This window comes from Hypomesus nipponensis, chromosome 7, assembly GCF_054491055.1.
Source record: "Hypomesus nipponensis isolate SF chromosome 7, ASM5449105v1, whole genome shotgun sequence".
In the NCBI taxonomy this organism is placed as follows: domain Eukaryota; kingdom Metazoa; phylum Chordata; class Actinopteri; order Osmeriformes; family Osmeridae; genus Hypomesus; species Hypomesus nipponensis.
Window position 1 is genome coordinate 217,501 of NC_140367.1, and position 24,936 is coordinate 242,436.

The following is a 24,936-nucleotide window of genomic DNA, read 5'->3' on the forward strand; positions in this document are numbered from 1 at the left end:
TCTTGTCCTCACAGTGAGGCAGAGGAGTACAGGCCCTCCTCTCAGGACAAGGGGGGTGAGGTTGAAATGCTGAGTGTTTCCAGAGATAGATGCTCTGTCCTGGACTAGAGCCTGACACACGCACACACATACACGCACGCACACACACACACACATACACGCACGCACACACACACACACACGCACACACGCACACACACACGCGCAGTCTGCCTTCAGAGATACAAGCTGACTGGAGCCTCAGAGATTAGACCCTCTTCTCGCTGATTCACCAAGCAATAAATTCCCCCCACACACACACTCTCTCTCACACACAGCCTAATTGCCTTGTCTCTAACTTCTTCATTGATTTGACAGTTTGAGGCACAACTGTATTGATGTCCTCTACATGTTATAATTAGTCTCTCTCTCCATCTCTCCCTTTCTCTCTCCCCCTCAGACCAGCTCCCAGGTGTGAGCAAGGTGACAAGGCGGAGCGTCCTCTGAGCACCATGAGTGAGGCGTCCAACTACACCGACTACAGCACCCTCCCCAGTAGCCCCACACACAGCACCACACGGGTCAGTGTGTATGAGAGAGAGCGTGTGTTGTGCACCCATGTACCCTACAAGTTTGTTATTAATAATAAATTGCAGTTTCCTTTCAGAGGCCACTCTGCGGTCAGCATGCTTCCTTTTATAAAAGCTTCCTAGATGCAGTTAGTATTTCCACAAAGTGTGATCTATAGGAAACATGTACCAACAGGAAGTATGTATCTACAGGAAACATGTACCAACAGGAAGTATGTATCTACAGGAAACATGTACCAACAGGAAGTATGTATCTACAGGAAACATGTACCAACAGGAAGTATGTATCTACAGGAAACATGTACCAACAGGAAGTATGTATCTACAGGAAACATGTACCAACAGGAAGTGTGTCAGAGTGAATCCCAGTGTTCAGTGGTCAGGACTTTATATATATCTAACCCTGACCATAGATATATATAAAGAAACAACTAGCCTTTATATATATATCTATGGTCAGGACAGGCAGTCATGAAAGCTCTCTTGGAAAGGACCTCCTATGAAATACATAAAGCATATTTATATTATAGAATATTTATACATAAAACTGGAATAAATAATACAAATGAAAACTTTCAAGCCTAGATGTTCCTGTTTTTGTACTAACTTACACATCCATGCCTTCACTTCAGAATAGCATCTCTCAAGTACAGTTTCTCCACTATAACATCACCTATATAACATCTCCTGTATCTCCAGCCCTCCAGGTCATCGAGGAAGGTGCATAACTTTGGGAAGAGGTCCAACTCCATCAAGAGAAACCCCAAGGCTCCAGCCATGAGGAGCAGCTGGCTCTACAAGCAGGTAGGATACTGCAGTACTACCATACTCGCACTGTATACTACCATACTCGCACTGTATACTACCATACTCGCACTGTATACTACCATACTCGCACACTATGCTGTGTATATTAATAATAACACACTAGGCTATATACTTATATACTAAACTGCTACTATACGACAGTAGACTACTGTACTAAAAGCTGGAAGGAGGTCATACCAGCACACTGCTCTATCTACAAACATACCACTATACTACTATTTGACTATACTACTGTTACTACTGTTGAGGAGACTGTAGTGTCTCTCTCTTTCTCTCTCACACACACACACGCACACCAGGAGACAGTATTTTTTGGGTGTTATTACAGCTGCTATAATGGACACGTGCAGCTCTATGTAGTGGCAGCTGTCAGCTGCATGGCACACACACACACTCTCACACACACACCCCCACACGCACTCCAGACAGGCACACGCACACACACACACACGTGTCTATAATATTATCTCAACCATTCAAGCTCTTGTAGTTCAGTGAGCGGAGCACCTGCACACACAAACATGGGTCACTCTTACTAACATCACACTCAGACCAGCGAGAGTGTGAGTGGGTGTGACCCTCTGCTCTGCTGCCCCCTGCAGGACAGCACTGGGATGAAGCTCTGGAAGAAGAGGTGGTTTGTTCTGTCTGACATGTGTCTCTTCTACTACCGGGGTGAGAACACACACACATGCACACACTTACATACACACTCACATGCACACACACACTTACACACACTCACATGCACAAACACACTTACACACACACACATGCACACACACACACACACACATGCACACACACACACACACTTACATACACACGCACACACACACAGTGGTGATTCAGGATGTTAGTAAATCAAGTAATTGTATAGCCCTTTTTACAAGCAATGTCACAGAGGGCTTCACATATGCCCATAGAACGGCCCCTCAACCAACCTAAACCCTCAACAAAGACTGAGTAGAGAGAACCTACCTCAGGAGAAGACAGAGTAGAGAGAACCTACCTCAGGAGTAGACAGAGTAGAGAGAACCTACCTCAGGAGTAGACAGAGTAGAGAGAACCTACCTCAGGAGTAGACAGAGTAGAGAGAACCTACCTCAGGAGTAGACAGAGTAGAGAGAACCTACCTCAGGAGTAGACAGAGTAGAGAGAACCTACCTCAGGAGTAGACAGAGTAGAGAGAACCTACCTCAGGAGAAGACAGAGTAGAGAGAACCTACCTCAGGAGAAGACAGAGTAGAGAGAACCTACCTCAGGAGAAGACAGAGTAGAGAGAACCTACCTCAGGAGAGCATGGACAGCAGATGGAACAGGAAGAGTAGAAGACAAGAACTGGAACACCAGAGCAACTCCCTCTCTCTTTCACTCTGCTGTGTCTACTTCCTGTGTTAACGCTCTACTTCCTGTCCTGTAGATGAGAAGGAGGAAGTGGTCCTGGGAAGCATCCTGTTGCCCAGCTTCCACATCTCCATGCTGTCTGTGGACGACCACATCAGCAGGAAGTACGCCTTCAAGGTGAGCGTCACACCAGGCACACTCACACACTCACACACACACACACATGCACACTCACACATTCACTCACACAAACACTGTCCTGTCTCCAGGCAACTCACCCCAACATGAGGACGTATTATTTCTGCACGGACACAGTGAAGGATATGGAGGCCTGGATGAAGGTGATGACAGATGCTGCTCTGGTGCACACTGAGCCAATCAGGAGGTAAATCTAAAATCTACACCACAGACACGGTCACAAGCACACACACATCTCACGCACACATCACACTGTATTTTGTCTTACACTGTCTTTCCCTCCATCTTTCTCTCTCTCTCTCTCTCTCTCTCTCTCTCTCTCTCTCTCTCTCTCTCTCTCTCTCTCTCTCTCTCTCTCCATCCATCCTTCCCTCTCTTCTTTTCTCCCTCGCTGCCTCCCTCCTTCCCTCTCTCCATCTCTCCCTCCCTCCTCCTCCATCTCTCCCTCTCTCCTTCCCTCTCTCCATCTCCCCCTCCCTCCCTCCCTCCCTCCCTCCCTCCCTCCCTCCCTCCCTCCCTCCCTCCCTCCCTCCCTCCCTCCCTCCCTCCCTCCCTCCCTCCCTCCCTCCCTCCCTCCCTCCCTCCCTCCCTCCCTCTCAGGCAGGACAAGCTGAAGCTGGACCAGGAGAACCACCATGTTCTGACCCGGCCGGAGATCCAGAACAACGAGAGGAACCGGCAGGCTGCCCCCCCCAGCGCCCGCTCCTCATCGCAGGAGACCAGGAGGGAGGAGAAGCCGTCCGGCCAGAGAGACAGGCAGCACTTCACCCTGCAGAGCCAGGGAGACACACTCTGCCTCCAGAAGGCCAGTAGAAACTCTTCCACAGACAAAGGCACTGTGCATGTGTGTTCAGTGTGTTCCTTAGTCACAGTTCAGACCATGAATAGGGAAGACCGTTTACCGTATTTTTCGGAAATAAAGCTGCCGTTTATACCCCGATTTACATTTTTTCTTGTGGTGGTGAGGCTTATATTTTGATGCGGCTTATAGCACGTTTTTTTAATAAAACAACAGTAGAAACACTTTTTTCGTGAATGCTATTTGACCCGTTAAGGAGTAGTGTTGCACACTACTAACGTCGCATATATGTGATTTCGAATATTCCAGCTGAATATTTTCATATGGACAAAAACTATGCCACAAACGCTTTTGTATGGCTTCAAAATGTACTAATGATAAGTCTAACAAGTAACACTAGCATGGTAGGAGCATTGCTACGAGTATTATGCTAGTTAACTTAGTCCGGAAGCTAACTAAAGCTAGCTAGCTACCGTTCCAGAAAAATTACTTACGCTGTGGGGACCGTCGGAAATATTTAGAACTCACGCATCTAAACTGAAGGTAAATATTAGATCATTCCCGGGCAATAAAAACATACATTACGCACTTACGTACTTACTTTCGTTTTCGAAGTGTGTTACACAACAGCATGCTGTAAGACCGCCTATACTCGTGCATTGCTCGGTATCATTGTTCCAGTATCAAGTGCGGCCTATATTCCAGTGCGGCTTGCATTTACAATACATTTACATTTATGCGTTTAGCAGACACTTTTATCCAAAGCGACTTCCAAGAGAGAGCTTTACAAAAGAGCATAGGTCACTGATCATAACAACAAGGTAGTCTCAACATTGCAAGCAGCTAAAACATGAGGCAAACATTGTGAAAAACTAAACAAGTGCCAAAGGGAAGACCCATAAGAGTGTTGCCGGTGTGTGGTGAAACTCACTCCTCAAGTATTTAACAGGCCACCCGCGTCAATGAATTGCTATCTTTTCGTTGGCGTAGTTGGTAGTGGTGGTGCTTGGGAAGTCAGAGGTGGTGAGTTTGACTCCTGGTCGGAGCGGACAGTGCCTCTGACGGAACTTGCAAGACCACGTCTGTTACAAGAGCATGCAGTTATACAAGTTACAAATTAAAACAACGTGAACCTCAAAAAGTGCAAGACTGTACCTGTAGAAGTACAATCAACAGCAAGATATTTCACAGCGAGTACAAGAGTTAACTTTGTTATAACTAACCTACAAGAGCAACAAGTCTCTCAGTAAGAGTCATTGTGATCCTGGAGGAAACTAACATCAGGTCCAGCCAAGCATTCCTAAGTGCCGTTGTACTCCCGGAACAAGTGCGTCTTGAGCCTTTTCTTGAAGGTGGCTTACACACAAATCTCCCATTTCCGTTAAAGACGGTAGTCTAGAGAGTGTTGCAAACGTGATCAATCCCACAATAGACTCAATTCTGCATCATAACATCAACATGGTTCCGTTCTTTAAATGAATGCCTGTCCTGGCGTAGTGTGCAGGGCAACTTGAACGCTTCTAAGCCTGCATGTGAGCCTACACAGTGAAAGGTGCTTTATACAGAAAACAAATTTTTATCATTATGAAATACTAGAGAGGGTAAAATATCTGGCCAAAGGCAGGCACACCCACATGTGAATGTGATTATTAATAGTAGCAGTAGTAATATAAATGTGATTATTAGTAGTATTAGTAGTACCATAATCTTTGGATTATAAGCCGCGCCTTTTCGCATTTTTCGACCCTGCGGTTTATATAACGGTGCGGCTAATCTATGGATTTTTACAGCTAAAGGCTAATACATGGGAGCTTCCTCAAGCAACCGTCTCTTTCCAGACAACTAATTACATATGGTAATGAAACATTAAAACACCTGCGGTTTATAGTCCAGTGCGGCTTATATATGTACACATCATTCAATTTAGCTGCTGTGGCTTATATAACAGTGCGCCTTATAGTCCGAAAATTACGGTGTGATTGAATGTGATTATTAGTAGTAAAATGAATGTGATTATTAGTAGGAGCAGTAGTAATATGAATGTGATTATTGGTAGTAAAATGAATGTGATTATTAGTAGTAATATGAATGTGATTATTAGTATTAATATGAATGTGATTATTAGTAGTAATATGAATGTGATTATTAGTAGTAATATGAATGTGACCGCAGGACGGGGTGAGTTACACGCTGCAGAGAGACGGAGAGAGGCTCCTGCTGCACAGAGAGGGGGACAGGAAGACTGCAGGGCAGAAAGCAGGGCAGAAAGCAGGGCAGAAAGCAGGGGAAGACAGCGGCGCCCAGATGGAGGAGAAATATGCTCCTTCCAAAGACGGAGAGAAGTACCTATTGACAAGAGATGGAGAGAAGTACGCGCTGGAGAGAGTGGGAGACCATCACACACTCCAGAGAGACCAGCAGGGAGACCATCACACCCTCCAGAGAGACCAGCAGGGAGACCATCACACACTCCAGAGAGACCAGCAGGGAGACCATCACACCCTCCAGAGAGACCAGCAGGGCGACCAGCAGAGAGACTGTCACACCCTCCAGAGAAACCAGCAGAGAGACCAGCAGGGAGACTGTCACATCCTCCAGAGAGACAAGCAGGGAGACCAGCAGGGAGACTGTCACACCCTCCAGAGAGGCCAGCAGAGAGACCAGCAGGGAGACTATCACACCCTCCAGAGAGGCCAGCAGAGAGACCAGCAGGGAGACTGTCACACCCTCCAGAGAAACCAGCAGGGAGACCAGCAGAGAGACCAGCAGGGAGACCAGCAAAGAGACCAGCAGGGAGACTGTCACGCCCCCCAGAGAGATCAGCAGAGAGACCAACAAAAACAGGCTCTACAGAAGGAGCTCAGGAGACAGCTCTCTCTCAGAGAAGGAGAGGACAAGTATAGGACCTACCGAGGAGACAAGTATGCTACTGTTAAGGAAGGAGACTACAGCAGCCACAGGGTAGTGGACAAGTACAGCACTCTGCGTGTCCAAGGAGACAAGTACGGTTTCCAGAGAGACGGTTTCCAGAGAGACGGTAGCTGTGAGCGACCTCTTACCAAGATCAGCAGCATTAAGCTGCTCCCCTCCCAGGCTGCCGCCATCGCCGCCTCCGTCTCTGCCTGCCGCCAGTCCCAGCTCAACGGCCCTGGGGTGCGGCCGGGGGACTGCATCGCAGGGGAGGTGGGGGGCACCCCGGGGACAGGCCCAGGAAAGGCCCAGGATCCAGAAACAGGCCTGTCCAGAACCAGCTCCATGCAGCAGCTGGAACACTGGGTCAGAACTCAGAAGACCAGGGGACCAGATGAGGACGTGAGGAGGTAGGGGTGTGTGTGTGCCCTCTGGGATGAATAGATGCTGTGTAGTGTCAGAGTTACAAGATGTTTAATCCTACAGATATGAAATGTTGGGGGGTAGTAGGCCAGACCAGCCTACCTCCCACCCACAGACATGAGATAACCCTCTCCCTAATCTGGTCAAATCTCATATTATCTGATTTAATCTGGTTTTATATGGCCTAATCTGGTCTAATATGATCTGATCCATCCTGAAGTACTGCAATTTTACCTTGATATTCTAGTCTTCATTATCAACATCTCTGATTGGTCACTCTGGGGCTGCTTGTGGCCAATCTGTGCTGCACAAGAAAAGTAGCAGCCAATCACCTCAGACTATGCTACTGAGGTGGGCCTCTGTGTGATTATAAGGATCATAGTAAGTTCACAGCATTCTCCAAAGCGATGGTGGTTATTATGGTATGGGAACAACTCATTAATTACTGCTCCCACCAGCGAAAATTAAGGTATTCATTAGCATAACTATTGGCATAGCAGTCTATTATTAGGCATTAACACACGCACCCATTACACAGCCTCTCACGTACACCCATACACACACCCACACACGCAGAAACGCAGAGAGACTGACCTGGTGACATGAGCTGGTGACATGACCTGGTGACATGAGCTGCTCCCATCCCCCAGCATGGTGTCCTACCAGACGCTGCCCAGGAACATGCCGAGCCATCGCGCCCCGCCACCCCGCTACCCCGAGGGCTACCGTACGCTCCCCCGGAAGCTGCTTCCACGGCCGGACAGCGTGTGCAGCATGGCGGGCTCCCTGTACGATCACGCCCTGCGCCCTGCCCCCCAGGCCACGCCCCTCACGGCAGCGGAGAAGCGGCGCTCCATGCGGGACGACACCATGTGGCAACTGTACGAGTGGCAGCAGAGACAAGCCTGCTCCCGGCACAGCCTGGCCCTGCCCCCTGCCCCGCCCACACGCTGCTCCACCCTGCCCAGCCCCAGGACCAGGGCCCACCCTGCACCGCCCCGTCCACACGCCGTCCCCCCCTCCCCCTCTCACGGCTCTCTCTACAGCTCCTTCTCCCCCCCGCGCCAGGCCCTGCCCCCCACCCCCCGCTGTGAGATCACCTCCTCCGACTACAGAGGAGACCTGAGTATCGACCGCCGGCACAGACCTCACCACGCCAAGGTGACACACAAACACACTCATACACTCACACAGGACACACCACACTAAGGTGAACCCAGCTCAGAGTATGTGACAGTAGCAGCTGTGATGACTGTGTCCTCAGCACCCTGCGGAGCGCAGGTCCCTCCCCCCCGCCTTGCCTGCCCCGCCCATCTCAGCCCAGTCCCTGCAGGGCAAGACGGTGAGCACATCTGTCGCTCTCTCTCTTCCTCTCTCTTTCTCTGTCTTCCTTTCTCTTACTCTCGCTCTCTCTTCCTCTCACTCTTTCTTCCTCTCTTTTCTTGTCTCTCTCACTCTTTCTTTCTGTCTCTCTCTTTTTTTCCTCTGTCTCTCTCTCCTCCCTTCTCTCTGTCCCTCTCTGAAGGGTAAAAAGATTACAAGAAGTCTATCTGTTGTTCTATTTTATAATCATATTCCTTATCTTCCATCACACTCTAGTTTCATGATAACAGCAGTGTAAAGGCAGCAAGTAAAACAGCTTCAGGGTGATTACTATTTAGGAGGCAGAGAGCCAGGCAGAGAGGTAGGCAGAGGGAGGCAGTCAGATGGCCCTTGGTGAGGTCCCTTCATCACCTGGTGATGCAGCTGAAGAGGTGTGTTCTGGATATTAGTGTTCATATCTGGGATCGTTGTTCAGGCTGCAGCCATAACATCGGGCCCTCTACAAGACATCTTAAGAAAAGACGTGTGTGTGTGTGTGTGCAGTCTGAAGAGCTGACCCTGCTCCTGATCCAGCTGTGTGTGTGTGTGTGTGTGTGCAGTCTGAAGAGCTGACCCTGCTCCTGATCCAGCTGTGTGTGTGTGTGTGTGTGTGTGTGTGCAGTCTGAAGAGCTGACCCTGCTCCTGATCCAGCTGTGTGTGTGTGTGTGTGTGTGTGTGTGTGTGTGTGCAGTCTGAAGAGCTGACCCTGCTCCTGATCCAGCTGTGTGTGTGTGTGTGTGTGTGTGTGTGTGCAGTCTGAAGAGCTGACCCTGCTCCTGATCCAGTTGTGTGTGTGTGTGTGTGTGTGTGCAGTCTGAAGAGCTGACCCTGCTCCTGATCCAGCTGCGTAGGCAGCAGTCAGAGCTGACCAGCGCCAGGCAGCTGTCCCTGACTCAGCTGCTCTGCCTCAGCAGGGACACACCCAACGCCAAGGTCAGCACCTGCACGGGTGTGCTGTGTACCATGCATGTGTGTGTGTTGCATTGCCACGTCCATCCTCTCTAAGGCAGCATGTATCTGTGTGAAGGATACAGTAATTCCTGCTCTCTCCAGTGCTGTCTGGCCTGACCTGGCCTATTCAGCTGTGTGGGTCTGGATGGTCTTAAAGCACACTGGAGTAGAGCAGACTGGCGGCTCAACCACCTCCTCTACCTCCTCCTTCTCTACCTCGTCCTCTACATCCTCTACCTCCTCCTTCTCTACCTCTTCCTCTACATCCTCTACCTCCTCCACCTCTACCTCCTCCTCCTCTACCTCCTCCCCCTCTACCTCCTCTTCTTCTACATCCTCCTCCTCCTCCACCTCTACCCCGTCCTCCTCGTCTACCTCCTCCACCTCTACCTCCTCCTCCTCCCCCTCTACCTCCTCTACCTCTTCCCCCTCTACCACCTCCTCTACCTCCTCTACCTCCTCCTCCTCTACCTCCTTCTCCTCCTCTCTTCATATTCTTGTTCCTGAGCTGCATCTATGTGTATCTGTTTGCTTGAAATCTCCTTTCTCTTTCCTGTTCTTCTATTCATTAATCTCTCACTGATTAATATTATTCCTCTTTCTCTCTCTCCTCCCTCTCTTCCTCCCTCCTCCTACTCTCTACCTCCCTCTACTTTCTACATCTCTCCTCCTTCTCTAACCCTAACCTCTCTCTACCTCGCTCTACTCTCTACCTCTCTCTCCTCTCTACCTCTCTCTTTCTATCTCTCTCCCTCCTCCTACTCTTACCCTGACCCTACCTCTCTCTCCTCTCCGCTACGGATGACAGAGTGATGTTCTGTCTCATCACATCCAAAGAAACCTCATGTACCTGGACAGCCAGGTGAGGAGCACTCTCCTGTATATATTGTTACTCTACTGTCTACTCTACATTACATTTACATTTAGTCATTTAGCAGACGCTCTTATCCAGAGCGACCTACAGTAAGTACAGGGACATTCCCCCCGAAGCAAGTAGCAACCTTCAAATTACTAGCCCGATTCCCTAACGATTACCTAACTGCTCAGCCACCTGACTCCCTACTCTCCTGTGTCTACTCTCCTGTCTCTACTCTCCTGTCTCTACTCTCCTGTCTCTACTCTCCTGTGTCTACTCTCCTGTCTCTACTCTCCTGTGTCTACTCTCCTGTCTCTACTCTCCTGTGTCTACTCTCCTGTCTCTACTCTCCTGTGTCTACTCTCCTGTCTCTACTCTCCTGTGTCTACTCTCCTGTCTCTACTCTCCTGTCTCTACTCTCCTGTCTCTACTCTCCTGTGTCTACTCTCCTGTGTCTACTCTCCTGTGTCTACTCTCCTGTCTCTACTCTCCTGTCTCTACTCTCCTGTCTCTACTCTCCTGTCTCTACTCTCCTGTCTCTACTCTCCTGTCTCTACTCTCCTGTCTCTACTCTCCTGTGTCTACTCTCCTGTGTCTACTCTCCTGTGTCTACTCTCCTGTCTCTACTCTCCTGTGTCTACTCTCCTGTCTCTACTCTCCTGTCTCTACTCTCCTGTCTCTACTCTCCTGTGTCTACTCTCCTGTCTCTACTCTCCTGTGTCTACTCTCCTGTGTCTACTCTCCTGTGTCTACTCTCCTGTCTCTACTCTCCTGTCTCTACTCTCCTGTCTCTACTCTCCTGTGTCTACTCTCCTGTCTCTACTCTCCTGTGTCTACTCTCCTGTGTCTACTCTCCTGTCTCTACTCTCCTGTGTCTACTCTCCTGTGTCTACTCTCCTGTCTCTACTCTCCTGTCTCTACTCTCCTGTGTCTACTCTCCTGTGTCTACTCTCCTGTGTCTACTCTCCTGTCTCTACTCTCCTGTGTCTACTCTCCTGTCTCTACTCTCCTGTCTCTACTCTCCTGTCTCTACTCTCCTGTGTCTACTCTCCTGTGTCTACTCTCCTGTGTCTACTCTCCTGTCTCTACTCTCCTGTCTCTACTCTCCTGTGTCTACTCTCCTGTGTCTACTCTCCTGTCTCTACTCTCCTGTCTCTACTCTCCTGTGTCTACTCTCCTGTGTCTACTCTCCTGTGTCTACTCTCCTGTGTCTACTCTCCTGTCTCTACTCTCCTGTCTCTACTCTCCTGTCTCTACTCTCCTGTGTCTACTCTCCTGTCTCTACTCTCCTGTGTCTACTCTCCTGTCTCTACTCTCCTGTCTCTACTCTCCTGTCTCTACTCTCCTGTCTCTACTCTCCTGTCTCTACTCTCCTGTGTCTACTCTCCTGTGTCTACTCTCCTGTCTCTTCTCTCCTGTGTCTACTCTCCTGTCTCTACTCTCCTGTGTCTACTCTCCTGTGTCTACTCTCCTGTCTCTACTCTCCTGTCTCTACTCTCCTGTCTCTACTCTCCTGTGTCTACTCTCCTGTGTCTGCTCTACTGTCTCTCTTCCCCATTGTTTTGTAATCTCCTCTAATCTCTACTATTTTTATGTACTCAACCGATTTTTCGCCACCATCCCTAATCCAGTCTCAGATGAACTATCTCTATTGAAATGATTCATCCTATTTACTGCAACTATATTCTACTGATGTCTCTGTTGTTGCCTTCCTTTATAGTCCTGTAACCCTCTAAACTCCACTCTTACTCCTCTGATCAAGATTGGATTGTGGTGTCCTCTGTCTCTATTGACTTCTAATGTACTCTACTCTGGTCTCTGCTTCTTAGGAGCAGGTTTGTTTTTGGGCCAGTCTGGACTAATCTAGTCCCACTGGGACCAGGTCATAGTGTTTCCCACAGAATGTGATCATATTTGTTGCAGTAGGCAGGCAGCTTGCATTGTAAAAAATGTGGGGCTCAGCCCAAAGCTATGTTAGATGTGAGATTGATTTCAATGTTATAAAAATCTGAAAAAATACAAGGTTCGGACATTCAGGTTGCTCAAATTCGAACAGTAAAGTTGAGATCCCAAAAATGCAAATAAAAAATCAAGCTTCAGAAATACAAATACAACTAAATGCAGGCTGCTCAAATTCGAATGGTGTAATTTTGATCCAAAAATGTTGACCCAAAATAATTCTGATTGCAACATCCAGGATACCAAGGATAGATAAGGCAATCGAGCCTGAATGCAATCGAACCATCTCACTTCTTGTTGTTAATTTTTTTTTTTCTTTAAATTCATATTTCAATTTTAAAGAGGTGAATTCAAAACCAACTAATTCAGTGGTGTTTAAATTTCAATATTAAGTATTCAATGCCTTTTTAAAATTCAAAACATAATGTCACTGATTTGATTCCATATCTCTCCTCAGGCCCCTCTCATCCATGTGTAGCTGCAGATCAGTCATACATTCATGCATGCAGATCAGTCATACATTCATGCATGCAGATCAGTCATACATTCATGCATGCAGATCAGTCATACATTCATGCATGCAGATCAGTCATACATTCATGCATGCAGATCAGTCATACATTCATGCATGCAGATCAGTCATACATTCATGCAGGGCTCAAAATTAACTTTTTGGCCTACCTGCCAAAATGGCTGGTAGATGAAAAAAATGACCAGCCAATAATATTTTTTAAAGGCCAAAATTAAACCTGGCATTTCAGACGTAATCTGAAATGACATAAACAACATTTACCTATGATTTTAATATCATTGTAAATCACTCTCAGAATGGATTTAACAAAATCAACCAATTTACATTTATTCATTTAGCAGACGCTTTTATCCAAAGCGACTTTGAAGAGAGAGCTTTACAAAGTGCATAGGTCACTGATCATAACAACAAGATAGCCCCAAAAACATTGCGAGTAGCCAAAACATGAAGCACATATTGTGAACAAGCAAAATAAGTGCCAAAGGGAAGAACAGTAAGAGCATGTAGTTAAACAAGTTACAATTAAACAACATGAACCGCTATGTGCAAGTTTACCTGTAGAAAAACAAGCAACAAAAAAAACAATATATCACAGCGAGTACAAAAATGTAAACAGTTACCACTAACTACAATAGCAACGAGTCTCTAAGCAAGAGTCATTGTGATCCTTGAGGAAACTAACATCGGGTCAAGCAAAGCATTCCAATTTTTCTTTTTGAAATAATTTATTAACTCAGGGGGTTCAGGGGTCTACTACTCCTCTTGCCCAATGTGAGATGGGTTGTCCTTGTCCATGAGGTTTGGTCTTCGCAATGGACCAGCTGGCTAAAAGCAGAATTCCCATATCTGTTGAAATGCCCTGTTTGACTTCTTTGGTGTAAAACTTTTGTTGTAGAATTGACTGAACTGTAAAATGATGAACTTTGTGACATGACCAAGAAAGAGACATGGCTGCCAGTAAGACTATGCAGTCTATCTGGTGACGCACCAGAGACTTTTGTCAAGACACTTGTGACCCAAATCTAAATTCTGATGTGACAGATCAATGGGGAATTGCTTTCTCTCTTAAATGCTGTCATCCTTGACCTGTTTTGTAATCTAACTATTTGTATTATCCGTGTCATTCTCTAGCTGTTATAAAGGCTATCTTCCCGGTTTTCTGCCACCTAGATGCTCACACAACTAGTCATGTTGGCGTTGCAAGCTTTTTAAAACCATGATGGGCGCGGTAGTCGGGAGCTATACTCTCCACATGGCGGAGCATCGGACACAGTTTAGTCGCCAGCACAAAAATGTACACGCCATTGGCACTTGGCGGGTGCCAATTTCGAGCCCTGCATGCATGCATGCAGATCAGTAATACAGTCTGGGGTAGAGTCCTGCGTCTGGACAGGGTGTCTGGATCCGGTCACATCACGTCAGGGTTCCCACAGTTGCTGCATTATTAAACCTGTGAGGTGTGTTCTGAGCATGCTCAGGGTGGTTATGGAGGACCAGGTCACCTGTCCCAGGAACAGGACATCAGACACCCTGCTCCACATCACACAGATCAAAACACAAAACAACCTTGACAGTTCAAGTTACCTGGTTATAGTCTGGTTAGCTGGTTAGCCCAGGTTACCTGTGATGGTCTGGTTAGCTGGTTAGCCCAGGTTACCTGTGATGGTCTGGTTAGCTGGTTAGCCCAGGTTACCTGGTTATAGTCTGGTTAGCTGGTTAGCCCAGGTTACCTGGTTATAGTCTGGTTAGCTGGTTAGCCCAGGTTACCTGGTTATAGTCTGGTTAGCTGGTTAGCCCAGGTTACCTGTGATGGTCTGGTGAGCTGGTTAGCCCAGGTTACCTGTGATGGTCTGGTTAGCTGGTTAGCCCAGGTTACCTGTGATGGTCTGGTGAGCTGGTTAGCCCAGGTTACCTGTGATGGTCTGGTGAGCTGGTTAGCCCAGGTTACCTGTGATGGTCTGGTTAGCTGGTTAGCCCAGGTTACCTGTGATGGTCTGGTTTGCTGGTTAGCCCAGGTTACTTGGTTATAGTCTGGTTAGCTGGTTAGCCCAGGTTACCTGCTTATAGTCTGGTTAGCTGGTTAGCCCAGGTTACCTGTGATGGTCTGTTTGGAAACAGAAAAAACAGGAAATACTACCGCAACCCCAACACACCAACAACAAGCTCAGCTTCTCCTTGTCTGCTAACGAGCCTCAACACTTCTCAGTCTTCCAGTCTTCACCTGTAGAAGAGCTGTCCCTCTAACTCCTGTGTTCAGCTGTGGAAGAGCTGTCCCTCTAACTCCTGTGTTCAGCTGTGGAAGAGCTGTCCCTCTAACTCCTGTGTTCAGCTGTGGAAGAGCTGTCTCTCTAACTCCTGTGTTCAGCTGTGGAAGAACTAACTCTTGTGTTGCTGCTGCTCCCCTCCTGCTGCCGGTCAGATGAAGGAGAACGAGCCTCTTATCTTCATGATTCACACAATGATAGAGAATTCAGCACCCAGGCCACAACTGTACCAGCAAGTAAGATCCTGGTGATACTCCCTCCCTCCCTTCCTTTCCTCCATCCATCCACCCATCCAGGCTGTTTAGCGTACAGGGATCCACCCATCCAGGCTGTTTAGCGTACAGGGATCCACCCCTCCAGGCTGTTTAGCGTACAGGGATCCACCCCTCCAGGCTGTTTAGCGTACAGGGATCCACCCATCCAGGTTGTTTAGCGTACAGGGATCCACCCCTCCAGGCTGTTTAGCGTACAGGGATCCACCCATCCAGGCTGTTTAGCTGGTTAGTCAGTCAGTGGTGTTCCTTCCTGGTGGTGTTGTTACATTGTTTACTAACTTAGATTGTTGTTGTTTACATCTGCGCAAGGCTGGTTTGGCTGTCTGTGTTCAGACCCTAACCCTAACCCAATCAGAGACAACCTTCCTGTTTCTGATCAACTTTGTCTTAACAGCTCTTATAGTTACCCCCCCCAAAAAAAAACACAACAAAAAAACAATCAGGAGCTGAGAATCACCCGCCTGCTTGAGCATGTCTCAGCAGTGTGAGTCATGAGCGAGGGGTGACAGTGTGTGATGACTGTATTCAACTGTCATGTCATGTACAGGTGTTCATTAGTCATGCTTTCTAGCTGCTGTCCTGACAGGAAGATCCAGAGGACAGTGCTTACAGCCTCCCAGCCTCAACCCCAGCCTCAACCCCAGCCTCATCCTCATCCACAGCACTAACTCCATCCCCAGCCTCATCCCCAGCCTCAACCCCAGCCTCATCCCCAGCCTCATCCACAGCACTAACTCCATCCCCAGCCTCATCCCCAGCCTCAACCCCAGCCTCAACCCCAGCCTCATCCTCATCCACAGCACTAACTCCATCCCCAGCCTCATCCCCAGCCTCAACCCCAGCCTCAACCCCAGCCTCATCCCCAGCCTCATCCTCATCCACAGCACTAACTCCATCCCCAGCCTCATCCCCAGCCTCATCCCCAGCCTCAACCCCAGCCTCATCCCCAGCCTCATCTCCAGCCTCATCCCCAGCCTCATCTCCAGCCTCATCTCCAGCCTCATCTCCAGCCTCATCCCCAGCCTCATCTCCAGCCTCATCCTCATCCACAGCACTAACTCCATCCCCAGCCTCATCCCCAGCCTCATCCCCAGCCTCATCTCCAGCCTCATCTCCAGCCTCAGCCCCAGCCTCATCTCCAGCCTCATCCTCATCCACAGCACTAACTCCATCCCCAGCCTCATCCCCAGCCTCATCTCCAGCCTCAGCCCCAGCCTCATCTCCAGCCTCATCCTCATCCACAGCACTAACTCCATCCCCAGCCTCATCCCCAGCCTCATCCCCAGCCTCATCTCCAGCCTCATCCCCAGCCTCATCCCCAGCCTCATCTCCAGCCTCATCTCCAGCCTCATCTCCAGCCTCAGTCTCATCTCCAGCCTCATCTCCAGCCTCAGCCCCAGCCTCATCCCAGCCTCATCTCCAGCCTCATCCTCATCCCCAGCACTAACTCCATGGCCACTCCCATCTCAGCCCATCCCCTCCAGTCTCTCTGGAATGATCTATCTATCCATCAGTCTATCTGTGTGTGACAATGTCCTTGTTGCAGGCTCCTCAGGACCAGAAAGACAGCATGGGCCAGGCCAGGCCAGAGGAACTGGACATACAGGCCAGGCCAGAGGAACTGGACATACAGGCCAGGCCAGAGGAACTGGACATACAGGCCAAGCCAGAGGAACTGGACATAGATGTAAGATGTCCTCTGTTCTCTACAGCTCCTGTACAGCTCCTTACTCTGAAGGATATGTGTTTGATCTAATCCTTATGTGTGTGTGTGTCTCAGACCAAGCTCAGCAGACTGTGTGAGCAGGACAAAGCAGTGAGAATACAAGAGGACAAACTACAGCAGCTTTACAGAGAGAAGGTAGGAGACCTTACCCTCTCTCCACCTCCTCCCTCTCCTCCTTCCTCTTCCTCCCTCTTCTCCTCCTCCTCCCTTTCCTCCTCCTCCTCCTCCTATTATGTGTATGATGTGTATACTTTAATACTTTAGTACTTTACTTTAATACTTTAGTATACTTTATAGAATATTGTATATTATTTGTTTATTAGGAGGTTCACTATATTTGAGCTTATCATAGATGTAATCTATGTTCTGTGTACTTTTATGATATGTTATGCCAGGTTGCTTTGCGTTGCCTTGTCCTAAGAATTTCAGTGCCCAGTCTGACCCTGTGTTTTTCTGTGCATCTGACAATAAAAGACATGTATGTACTAAATGTAACCATTTAGTTATTTAGCAAACGCTCTTATCCAGAGCGACTTACAGTAAGTACAGGGACATTCTCCCCGAGACAAGTAGGGTAAAGTCCTTGCGCAAAGACACAACGTAATTTTGCATGGCCAGGAATCGAACCAAAAACCTTCTGATTAATAGCCCGACTCTCTAACCACTCAGCCATCTGACCCCCCGACTTGAACTTGAACTCTCTTCCTCCTCCTCCCTCTCCTCCTCCTCCCTCTCCTCCTCTTCTTCCTCCTCCCTCTCCTCCTCTTCTTCCTCCTCCTCCCTCTCCTCCTCCTACCTCCCCTCTCTCCCCCTCCTCCCTCCTGTTTCTGCAGCACACCCTGGAGACGGCCCTGCTTTCGGCCAGCCAGGAGCTGGAGCAGCGCTCCCCAGGGCAGAGCGGCCCAGGGCAGAGCAGCCAGGGGCAGAGCGGCCCGGGGCAGAGCGGCCCGGGGCAGAGAGCCCTGCTCCAGCAGAGGGACGTGCTACAGAGCGGCCTTCTTGGAACCTGTAGAGAGCTGACGAGAGTCACCGCTGTAAGGCTCTCTCTCTCACACACACACCTGCCTCACACACACACACCTGCCTCACACACACACACCTGCCTCACACACACACACCTGCCTCACACACACACACCTGCCTCACACACACACACCTGCCTCACACACACACAACTGCCTCACACACATGTAGACACACGCACACGCCCTGCCTCTGACGAGCGTGTGTGTGTGTGCAGGAGTTGGAGCGCTCCAGGAGGGAGCACAACAGGCTGCAGGCTGTTGTCTGTCTGGCCAAGACCAGCCTGCTCAGCCAGCTGGACACCCTGGGCAGCCCACAGGTAACACACACCTAACACACCTCACACACACACCTCAAACACACACAAACACTTCACACCTCACACACATACACACACACCCATGCACTCATGATAAGTTGTGTGTGTGTGTGTGTGTGTGTGTGTGTGTGTGTGTGTGTGCGCAGACAGAGCCCCCCAGCCAGCAGCATGTTCAGATCCAGAGGGAACTTTGGAGGATCCAGGACGTGATGGAGGCTCTGGCTAAGAACAAGAAGAGCAGTGACACTGGTGACCTCACATGCTCGCACACACACACACACACACATACACTGGGGTCTCTTGTCAGGACTATGTGTCTAACATCCTCTCTGTCTGGACAGGAGTCCTGGTCTCCAGCCTCGACAACAACGAGGTGAGTTCAACTCTCAGCCTCAGTCTGTGTGTGTGTCCACCTCTCTCAGAGCGGTAAGAGGTTGTGTGGTTAGGATGAGGGGGAGGTGAGGGTGAGGGTTAGGGGGGTTCAGCTTCTCTAACCACATTATTGTTGTTGTTGTTGATAGCCGGTGCTGTTACCGTGCCCCAGCCCGCTCCAGGAGGGGGACCCCCCCGCGCCCCCCCGGCCCCCCCTCCCCCAGTCCTATGACTCCTCCCAGCACCCCTCTCCCCTCACCCTCCCCCTGCCCCCGCCCCTTGGCCCCTGCCCGGCCCCTCTCTGGCCAGACGACAGCAAGCCCAGCGCCAGGAATGGGACGCACAGCGTAAGACGCCACAACCATTCACCTCTCAGCCTCACCCCTGACCTCCTCCCATTGGCTCATCAACCCCGCCGATGTGCCCCGCCTCAAACTGCAACCAATCATTTCATCCCAGGGCCTGTCCTTAAGCTCCTCCCTCTCTCCATTGTCAGTCCACCTCTCGTGTGTGAGGATGTGTGTGTGTTTACAAGGTGTATCCTAACCCCCCCCCTTCTGCCCCCCAGGGTACAGATTACCGCCTGTGTAAGAGTGAGCCAGAGCTGACCACGGTGAAGGAGGAGGCAGGAGAGAACACAGGAGAGAACACGGGAGAGAACACGGGAGAGAACACGGGAGAGAACACAGGAGAGAACAGGAGAAACCCCCCCACCGAGAGACAGGCCCCGGCCTCTAACGACCCCAGCCTCACAGCCTCTAAAGGTACTGACCTCACAGCCTCTAACGACCCCAGCCTCACAGCCTCTAAAGGTACTGACCTCACAGCCTCTAATGACCCCAGCCTCACAGCCTCTAAAAGATCATGTATGTGAGGGTGTGTAGTGATCACGTATGAACTGTGTGACCATGTATGAACCGTGTGCTGCCCCTAGCAGGACCCCCCCTCCACCCCGTGGGCGTGGTGCCACCCAGGACGAGGTCCCCCCCGCCTCCCCCACAGGACCTTGTCTCCTCCTACGTCACTCTAAGGAAGAAGCCCGAAACTTGTCACGCCAACGTGAGTCATAAAACACCCCAGTCCCCCTCATCTGAGTGAGTGATGCTAGCTAGCCCAGGTGTAGTGAGTGATACTAGCTAGACTTGGTGTAGTGAGTGATGCTAGCTAGCCCTGGTGTAGTGAGTGATGCTAGCTAGCCCTGGTGTAGTGAGTGATGCTAGCTAGCTCTGGTGTAGTGAGTGATGCTAGCTAGCCCATGTGTAGTGAGTGATGCTAGCTAGCCCAGGTGCAGTGAGTGATGCTAGCTAGCCCTGGTGTAGTGAGTGATGCTAGCTAGCTCTGGTGTAGTGAGTGATGCTAGCTAGCCCAGGTGTAGTGAGTGATGCTAGTTAGCCTTGGTGTAGTGAGTGATGCTAGCTAGCTCAGGTGTAGTGAGTGATGCTAGCTAGCCCTGGTGTAGTGAGTGATGCTAGCTAGCCCTGGAGTAGTGAGTGATGCTAGCTAGCCCTGGTGTAGTGAGTGATGCTAGCTAGCCCTGGTGTAGTGGTGACCTGGTGCTCTACCTGGTGTGTGTAGGGGCGCCCTAACCCGCGCAGCGCGGTGGAGCAGGCAAGCGCAGGAGAGAGGGAGAGAGAGAGCGGTAGGGCACGAATGAGCGTTGAGGAGCAACTGGAGCGCATCAGGAGACACCAGCAGGCCACAATAAGAGACAAGAGGAGAGACCCCTCCCCCCTCTCCCCTCTACCTCGATACAGGTACTCCCCCCTCCATTTCAATGCGTGTGCGTGTGGGTGCTCAACCACCCCTAAATTAAATCTCAGCAACAACAAAAAATACAAAATTATTATTGTTTAGTATCATTTGCTAGTAGTTCATGAAGAAATAGACCCTTAGTTCCTTAGTTTTTTCATTCATTCAATATTATGCAGAATAATACATAAATATTTTTTTTTAAATGATATTAGCAAGAGGGTTAAGCACTGTATTAGCAAGGCACTGTATTCATGTTACATTCTCATTGGGGGCTGAGCACCCCTAAAGGTCTGATCCTTGAATTGCCCCTGGTGTGCAGGCTGGGTTTATTGAGGAGTGTGTGTCTCTGGGTCCTTAGGATCTGGACGCTGCTCTGTGGGAGCTGGAAAAGATCAGAGACCAGGCCAGCCTGGACCTCTCCACCCTGGACCAGAGGTCTGGGACCGGGGAGATGAAGGTAGAGGAGGAAGAAAAGACTGAAGAGGGGAAGCTGCCATGTGGGGAGGAGCTCCAGTCTGAAGCCACTGAGGGCTTTATGTCCCACTCAGAGGTACACACACACCCTTACACACACACACACTCACACACACACACTCACACACACCCCCTTACACACACACACACTCGTTGATAGGTATATATACCAAATATCAAAAAAGGATCAGCAGGTGTTGCCATCCCAAAGTTAACACATATCTGCCATGAACATACTAGCTACCTAGTCATGAACAAATTATCTAGGCTTTTTATAATAATACAAAAATAAACACGTCAAACGTAGAGTTGGGGGTTATCTGAGGGATGTAACCCAGGATCAGCCACCCTGGCCTGCACAGCCAGCCAACATCAATCCCTGAAATTGTGTGTGGGTGTGTGGTGTGTGTGTGTGTGTGGTGTGTGTGTGTGTGGTGTGTGTGTGTGTGGTGTGTATGGGTTTAGCAGACAGCGCTTCCCCGGGACGTGGACATTCTCAGGCCTCAAACTGAGTTCCAAAACTCTGCACACACCTTGACCAGGTAGGCTACACACACACCTCGACCAGGTAGGCTACACACACACCTCGACCAGGTAGGCTACACACACACACACAAGAGGGCAGGACCTGGTTTGGTCCTCTCTGCTCCAGACAACCATCTCTTTGTTCCAGACAACCTTCTGCAAAGGAGGTCCTGGAGGAGAAGCAGGAGGAGGTGGCTGTGGAAGAGGAGGAGAAGCAGGAGGAGGTGGATGTGGAGGAGGAACAGGAGGAGGTGGAGGAGGAGAACATTACAGTCTCTTATGACGACAGCAAACACAACAATAACATCCTGGTGACTGGTGAGAGAACACACCTCACACACACACACCCCACACACAGTCTAACGCACACAGCTCAATGACATTGTGAAATATGTACCCTAGCAGGCATCATTAAAACATGCCACACTTAAATAAATGTAATAGGGGAATACCAGCTGATTATTAATGATTTGAGTGTGTGTGTGTACAGTGAATGGCCAGCCCCCCTCCTCTACTCCCACACAGCTCCCAGACGGGTCACACTTCATGTGTGTTTAGACGGTGAGAGGTCCACATTTACATTTTGTTCATTTAGCAGATATCTTTATCTAAAGCAGCAAACACCTAAACTGCAGATAGAGTAAAGCTGTGAATCTACCCCCACAGAGTGTTGACCTTGCTGACCAATGAGATGGGACTTTGGCAACAACATCCAAGATGGCGTCTACTCACTGGGCTCCGTGTTTACACTCCTACAGAGTGACAACACATGCATATATATCGTATACCATATTATACCAGACCATAGACCGAGACAGAGAGAATGACAGACAGACCAGACAGACAGACCAGACAGACAGACAGACCAGACAGACAGACAGACAGACAGACAGACAGACCAGACAGACAACATGTTTAACTGTGATGCCAATATCTTACCCACACAAATATTACTAGTATTGATCATTGACAAGATATAGAAAATGCATTGTTATTATTATTACTACTACTGCACCTGTTATTACAGGGTTATTGTTTCCAGTTGGTGTGTATATGTTAGGTGTTTGAAGCACTGAGGAGGACTGTACAGGGTTAGGGTCATAAGCATGTTGAGGCTCCTCTCCTCCCATGCAGCGCTCCAGCCTCTCTCATGCAGCGCTCCAGCCTCTCCCATGCAGCGCTCCAGCCTCTCCCATGCAGCGCTGCAGCCTCTCCCATGCAGCGCTCCAGCCTCTCCCATGCAGCACTCCAGCCTCTCCAATGCAGCACTCCAGCCTCTCCAATGCAGCGCTCCAATCTCTCCCATGCAGCGCTGCAGCCTCTCCCATGCAGCGCTCCAGCTTCTCCCATGCAGCGCTCCAGCCTCTCCCATGCAGCGCTGCAGCCTCTCCCATGCAGCTCTCCAGCCTCTCCCATGCAGCTCTCCAGCCTCTCCTCCCGTGCAGCGCCCCAGCCTCTCCAATGCAGCGCTCCAATCTCTCCCATGCAGCACTGCAGCCTCTCCCATGCAGAGCTGCAGCCTCTCCAATGCAGCACTCCAGCCTCTCCAATGCAGCGCTCCAATCTCTCCCATGCAGCGCTGCAGCCTCTCCCATGCAGCGCTCCAGCTTCTCCCATGCAGCGCTCCAGCCTCTCCCATGCAGCGCTGCAGCCTCTCCCATGCAGCTCTCCAGCCTCTCCTCCCGTGCAGCGCCCCAGCCTCTCCAATGCAGCGCTCCAATCTCTCCCATGCAGCGCTGCAGCCTCTCCCATGCAGAGCTGCAGCCTCTCCCATGCAGCGCTCCAGCTTCTCCTCCCATGCAGCGCTCCAGCCTCTCCCATGCAGCTCTCCAGCCTCTCACATGCAGCACTGCAGCCTCTCCCATGCAGCGCCCCAGCCTCTCCCATGCAGCTCTCCAGCCTCTCCCATGCAGCTCTCCAGCCTCTCCTCCCATGCAGCGCCCCAGCCTCTCACATGCAGCTCTCCAGCCTCTCCTCCAATGCAGCGCCGCAGCCTCTCCCATGCAGCTCTCCAGCCTCTCCTCCCATGCAGCGCTCCAGCCTCTCCCATGCAGCTCTCCAGCCTCTCCTCCCATGCAGCGCCCCAGCCTCTCACATGCAGCTCTCCAGCCTCTCCTCCAATGCAGCGCTGCAGCCTCTCCCATGCAGCTCTCCAGCCTCTCCTCCCATGCAGCGCTCCAGCCTCTCCCATGCAGCTCTCCAGCCTCTCCTCCCATGCAGCGCTCCAGCCTCTCCTCCCATGCAGCGCTCCAGCCTCTCCCATGCAGCGCTCCAGCCTCTCCCATGCAGCGCTCCAGCCTCTCCCATGCAGCGCTCCAGCCTCTCCTCCCATGCAGCGCTCCAGCCTCTCCTCCCATGCAGCGCTCCAGCCTCTCCCATGCAGCGCTGCAGCCTCTCCCATGCAGCGCTCCAGCCTCTCCTCCCATGCAGCGCTCCAGCCTCTCCCATGCAGCGCCCCAGCCTCTCCTCCCATGCAGCTCACTCCCTGTGTTGACACTCTAGTGACTATCGGTGCTTTCTGCAGCTGGGGCAGAACTTGAACCCCCCTTTTCTATATTTTCACATATTTGCACCGTGCAGTTCCTTCACAGTTTGTAAGCTATCATCAAACATATTTTTGAATATTCCTGATATTATGAAGAAGTGTTCCGTGGGCTGGTGCTTCCAGTAGGTGCCACTCGTTGCTGCCTAAGGAGAGAGTTTTATATTTGAGTAAGACTGGGTTTATTTATCTGAAGGTCAGGGACAGGGCTTATTCCAGTGGAGTGCTTCTACTTCTAGTTAACGTGTAGACAGACAAGTATGAAATGTAGGGTTGTGTTTTGTTCTGTCTAGTTTGAAGTTGTTGATCAGACTGCAGACTATAGAATATAAAAAGCAATAAAATGGATTTTTGTTACACCAGGACTTAGAAACATGTACAAATTGTAAAAAAAGAAGTTTGTTGTGTAAATGATGTACACCATAGCCTGACAAGAGCTGATATTATAACATTATAAAAGTTACTATTAGAGTCAATATGCAAATGTTCCCATCTGTTTTATATCATCAGAAATAAATTACATGTTGACGTTCTTTATCCCTTGTGTATTGGAAATGTGTCATGATGACAAAATACACATCCCTTATAAAGCACTAGGCTGAACTAGGTATATTCCAGCTATTACACATCACTGCACAGAGATGGTTGTTTACACCGTGTTGCAGAACAATTTTTCGTTTTTTGTTTCATTTACGTAAGTAGAAATGTGTTTCATATGTCAAAGGGTTCAGTTTAACACTGATCAAGACTATCACCAGACAATCCCCTCCATTCGCCCAACCAACACGCACACGCTCTTTCTCTACCGTGTTTAAAATCAAATCTAAATGAGGAACGAGTTCACTGTTTTTAAATAATCTTATAGTGAATGTCTGCTGTGAAACAAGGCCAGGCTAGGCGCCTCTTCCGCCGGAATAAATAGTGCTTTT

The 24,936-nt window shown here is 49.8% G+C and overlaps 1 protein-coding gene across 3 annotated transcripts in view; it reads left to right on the forward strand.

Moving 5' to 3' along the window:
• Positions 1-24,544, forward strand: part of LOC146276222 (pleckstrin homology domain-containing family A member 5-like) — a 49,229-nt gene extending 24,685 nt beyond the window's left edge. Inside the window, exons 7-32 of one of the 3 annotated variants that reach the window (XM_084701423.1) lie at positions 440-560; positions 1,269-1,373; positions 2,000-2,072; positions 2,821-2,921; positions 3,014-3,129; positions 3,543-3,747; positions 5,914-6,128; positions 6,228-7,061; positions 7,725-8,235; positions 8,339-8,416; positions 9,251-9,370; positions 10,197-10,250; positions 16,821-16,961; positions 17,055-17,135; positions 17,834-18,034; positions 18,241-18,342; positions 18,489-18,591; positions 18,684-18,715; positions 18,864-19,061; positions 19,283-19,478; positions 19,649-19,773; positions 20,825-21,016; positions 21,406-21,482; positions 21,614-21,783; positions 21,956-22,026; positions 22,132-24,544. In XM_084701423.1, coding sequence (XP_084557549.1) covers positions 440-560; positions 1,269-1,373; positions 2,000-2,072; positions 2,821-2,921; positions 3,014-3,129; positions 3,543-3,747; positions 5,914-6,128; positions 6,228-7,061; positions 7,725-8,235; positions 8,339-8,416; positions 9,251-9,370; positions 10,197-10,250; positions 16,821-16,961; positions 17,055-17,135; positions 17,834-18,034; positions 18,241-18,342; positions 18,489-18,591; positions 18,684-18,715; positions 18,864-19,061; positions 19,283-19,478; positions 19,649-19,773; positions 20,825-21,016; positions 21,406-21,482; positions 21,614-21,783; positions 21,956-22,023 — 4,219 coding nt within the window. In that variant the 3' untranslated portion in view covers positions 22,024-22,026; positions 22,132-24,544. Of the gene's footprint in view, positions 1-439; positions 561-1,268; positions 1,374-1,999; positions 2,073-2,820; positions 2,922-3,013; positions 3,130-3,542; positions 3,748-5,913; positions 7,062-7,724; positions 8,236-8,338; positions 8,417-9,250; positions 9,371-10,196; positions 10,251-16,820; positions 16,962-17,054; positions 17,136-17,833; positions 18,035-18,240; positions 18,343-18,488; positions 18,592-18,683; positions 18,716-18,863; positions 19,062-19,282; positions 19,479-19,648; positions 19,774-20,289; positions 20,469-20,824; positions 21,017-21,405; positions 21,483-21,613; positions 21,784-21,955; positions 22,027-22,131 lie in introns of those variants that run through there. The other 2 variants (XR_014762438.1, XR_014762439.1) reach the window with 2 other exon arrangements.
• Positions 24,545-24,936: the final 392 nt, after the last annotated feature.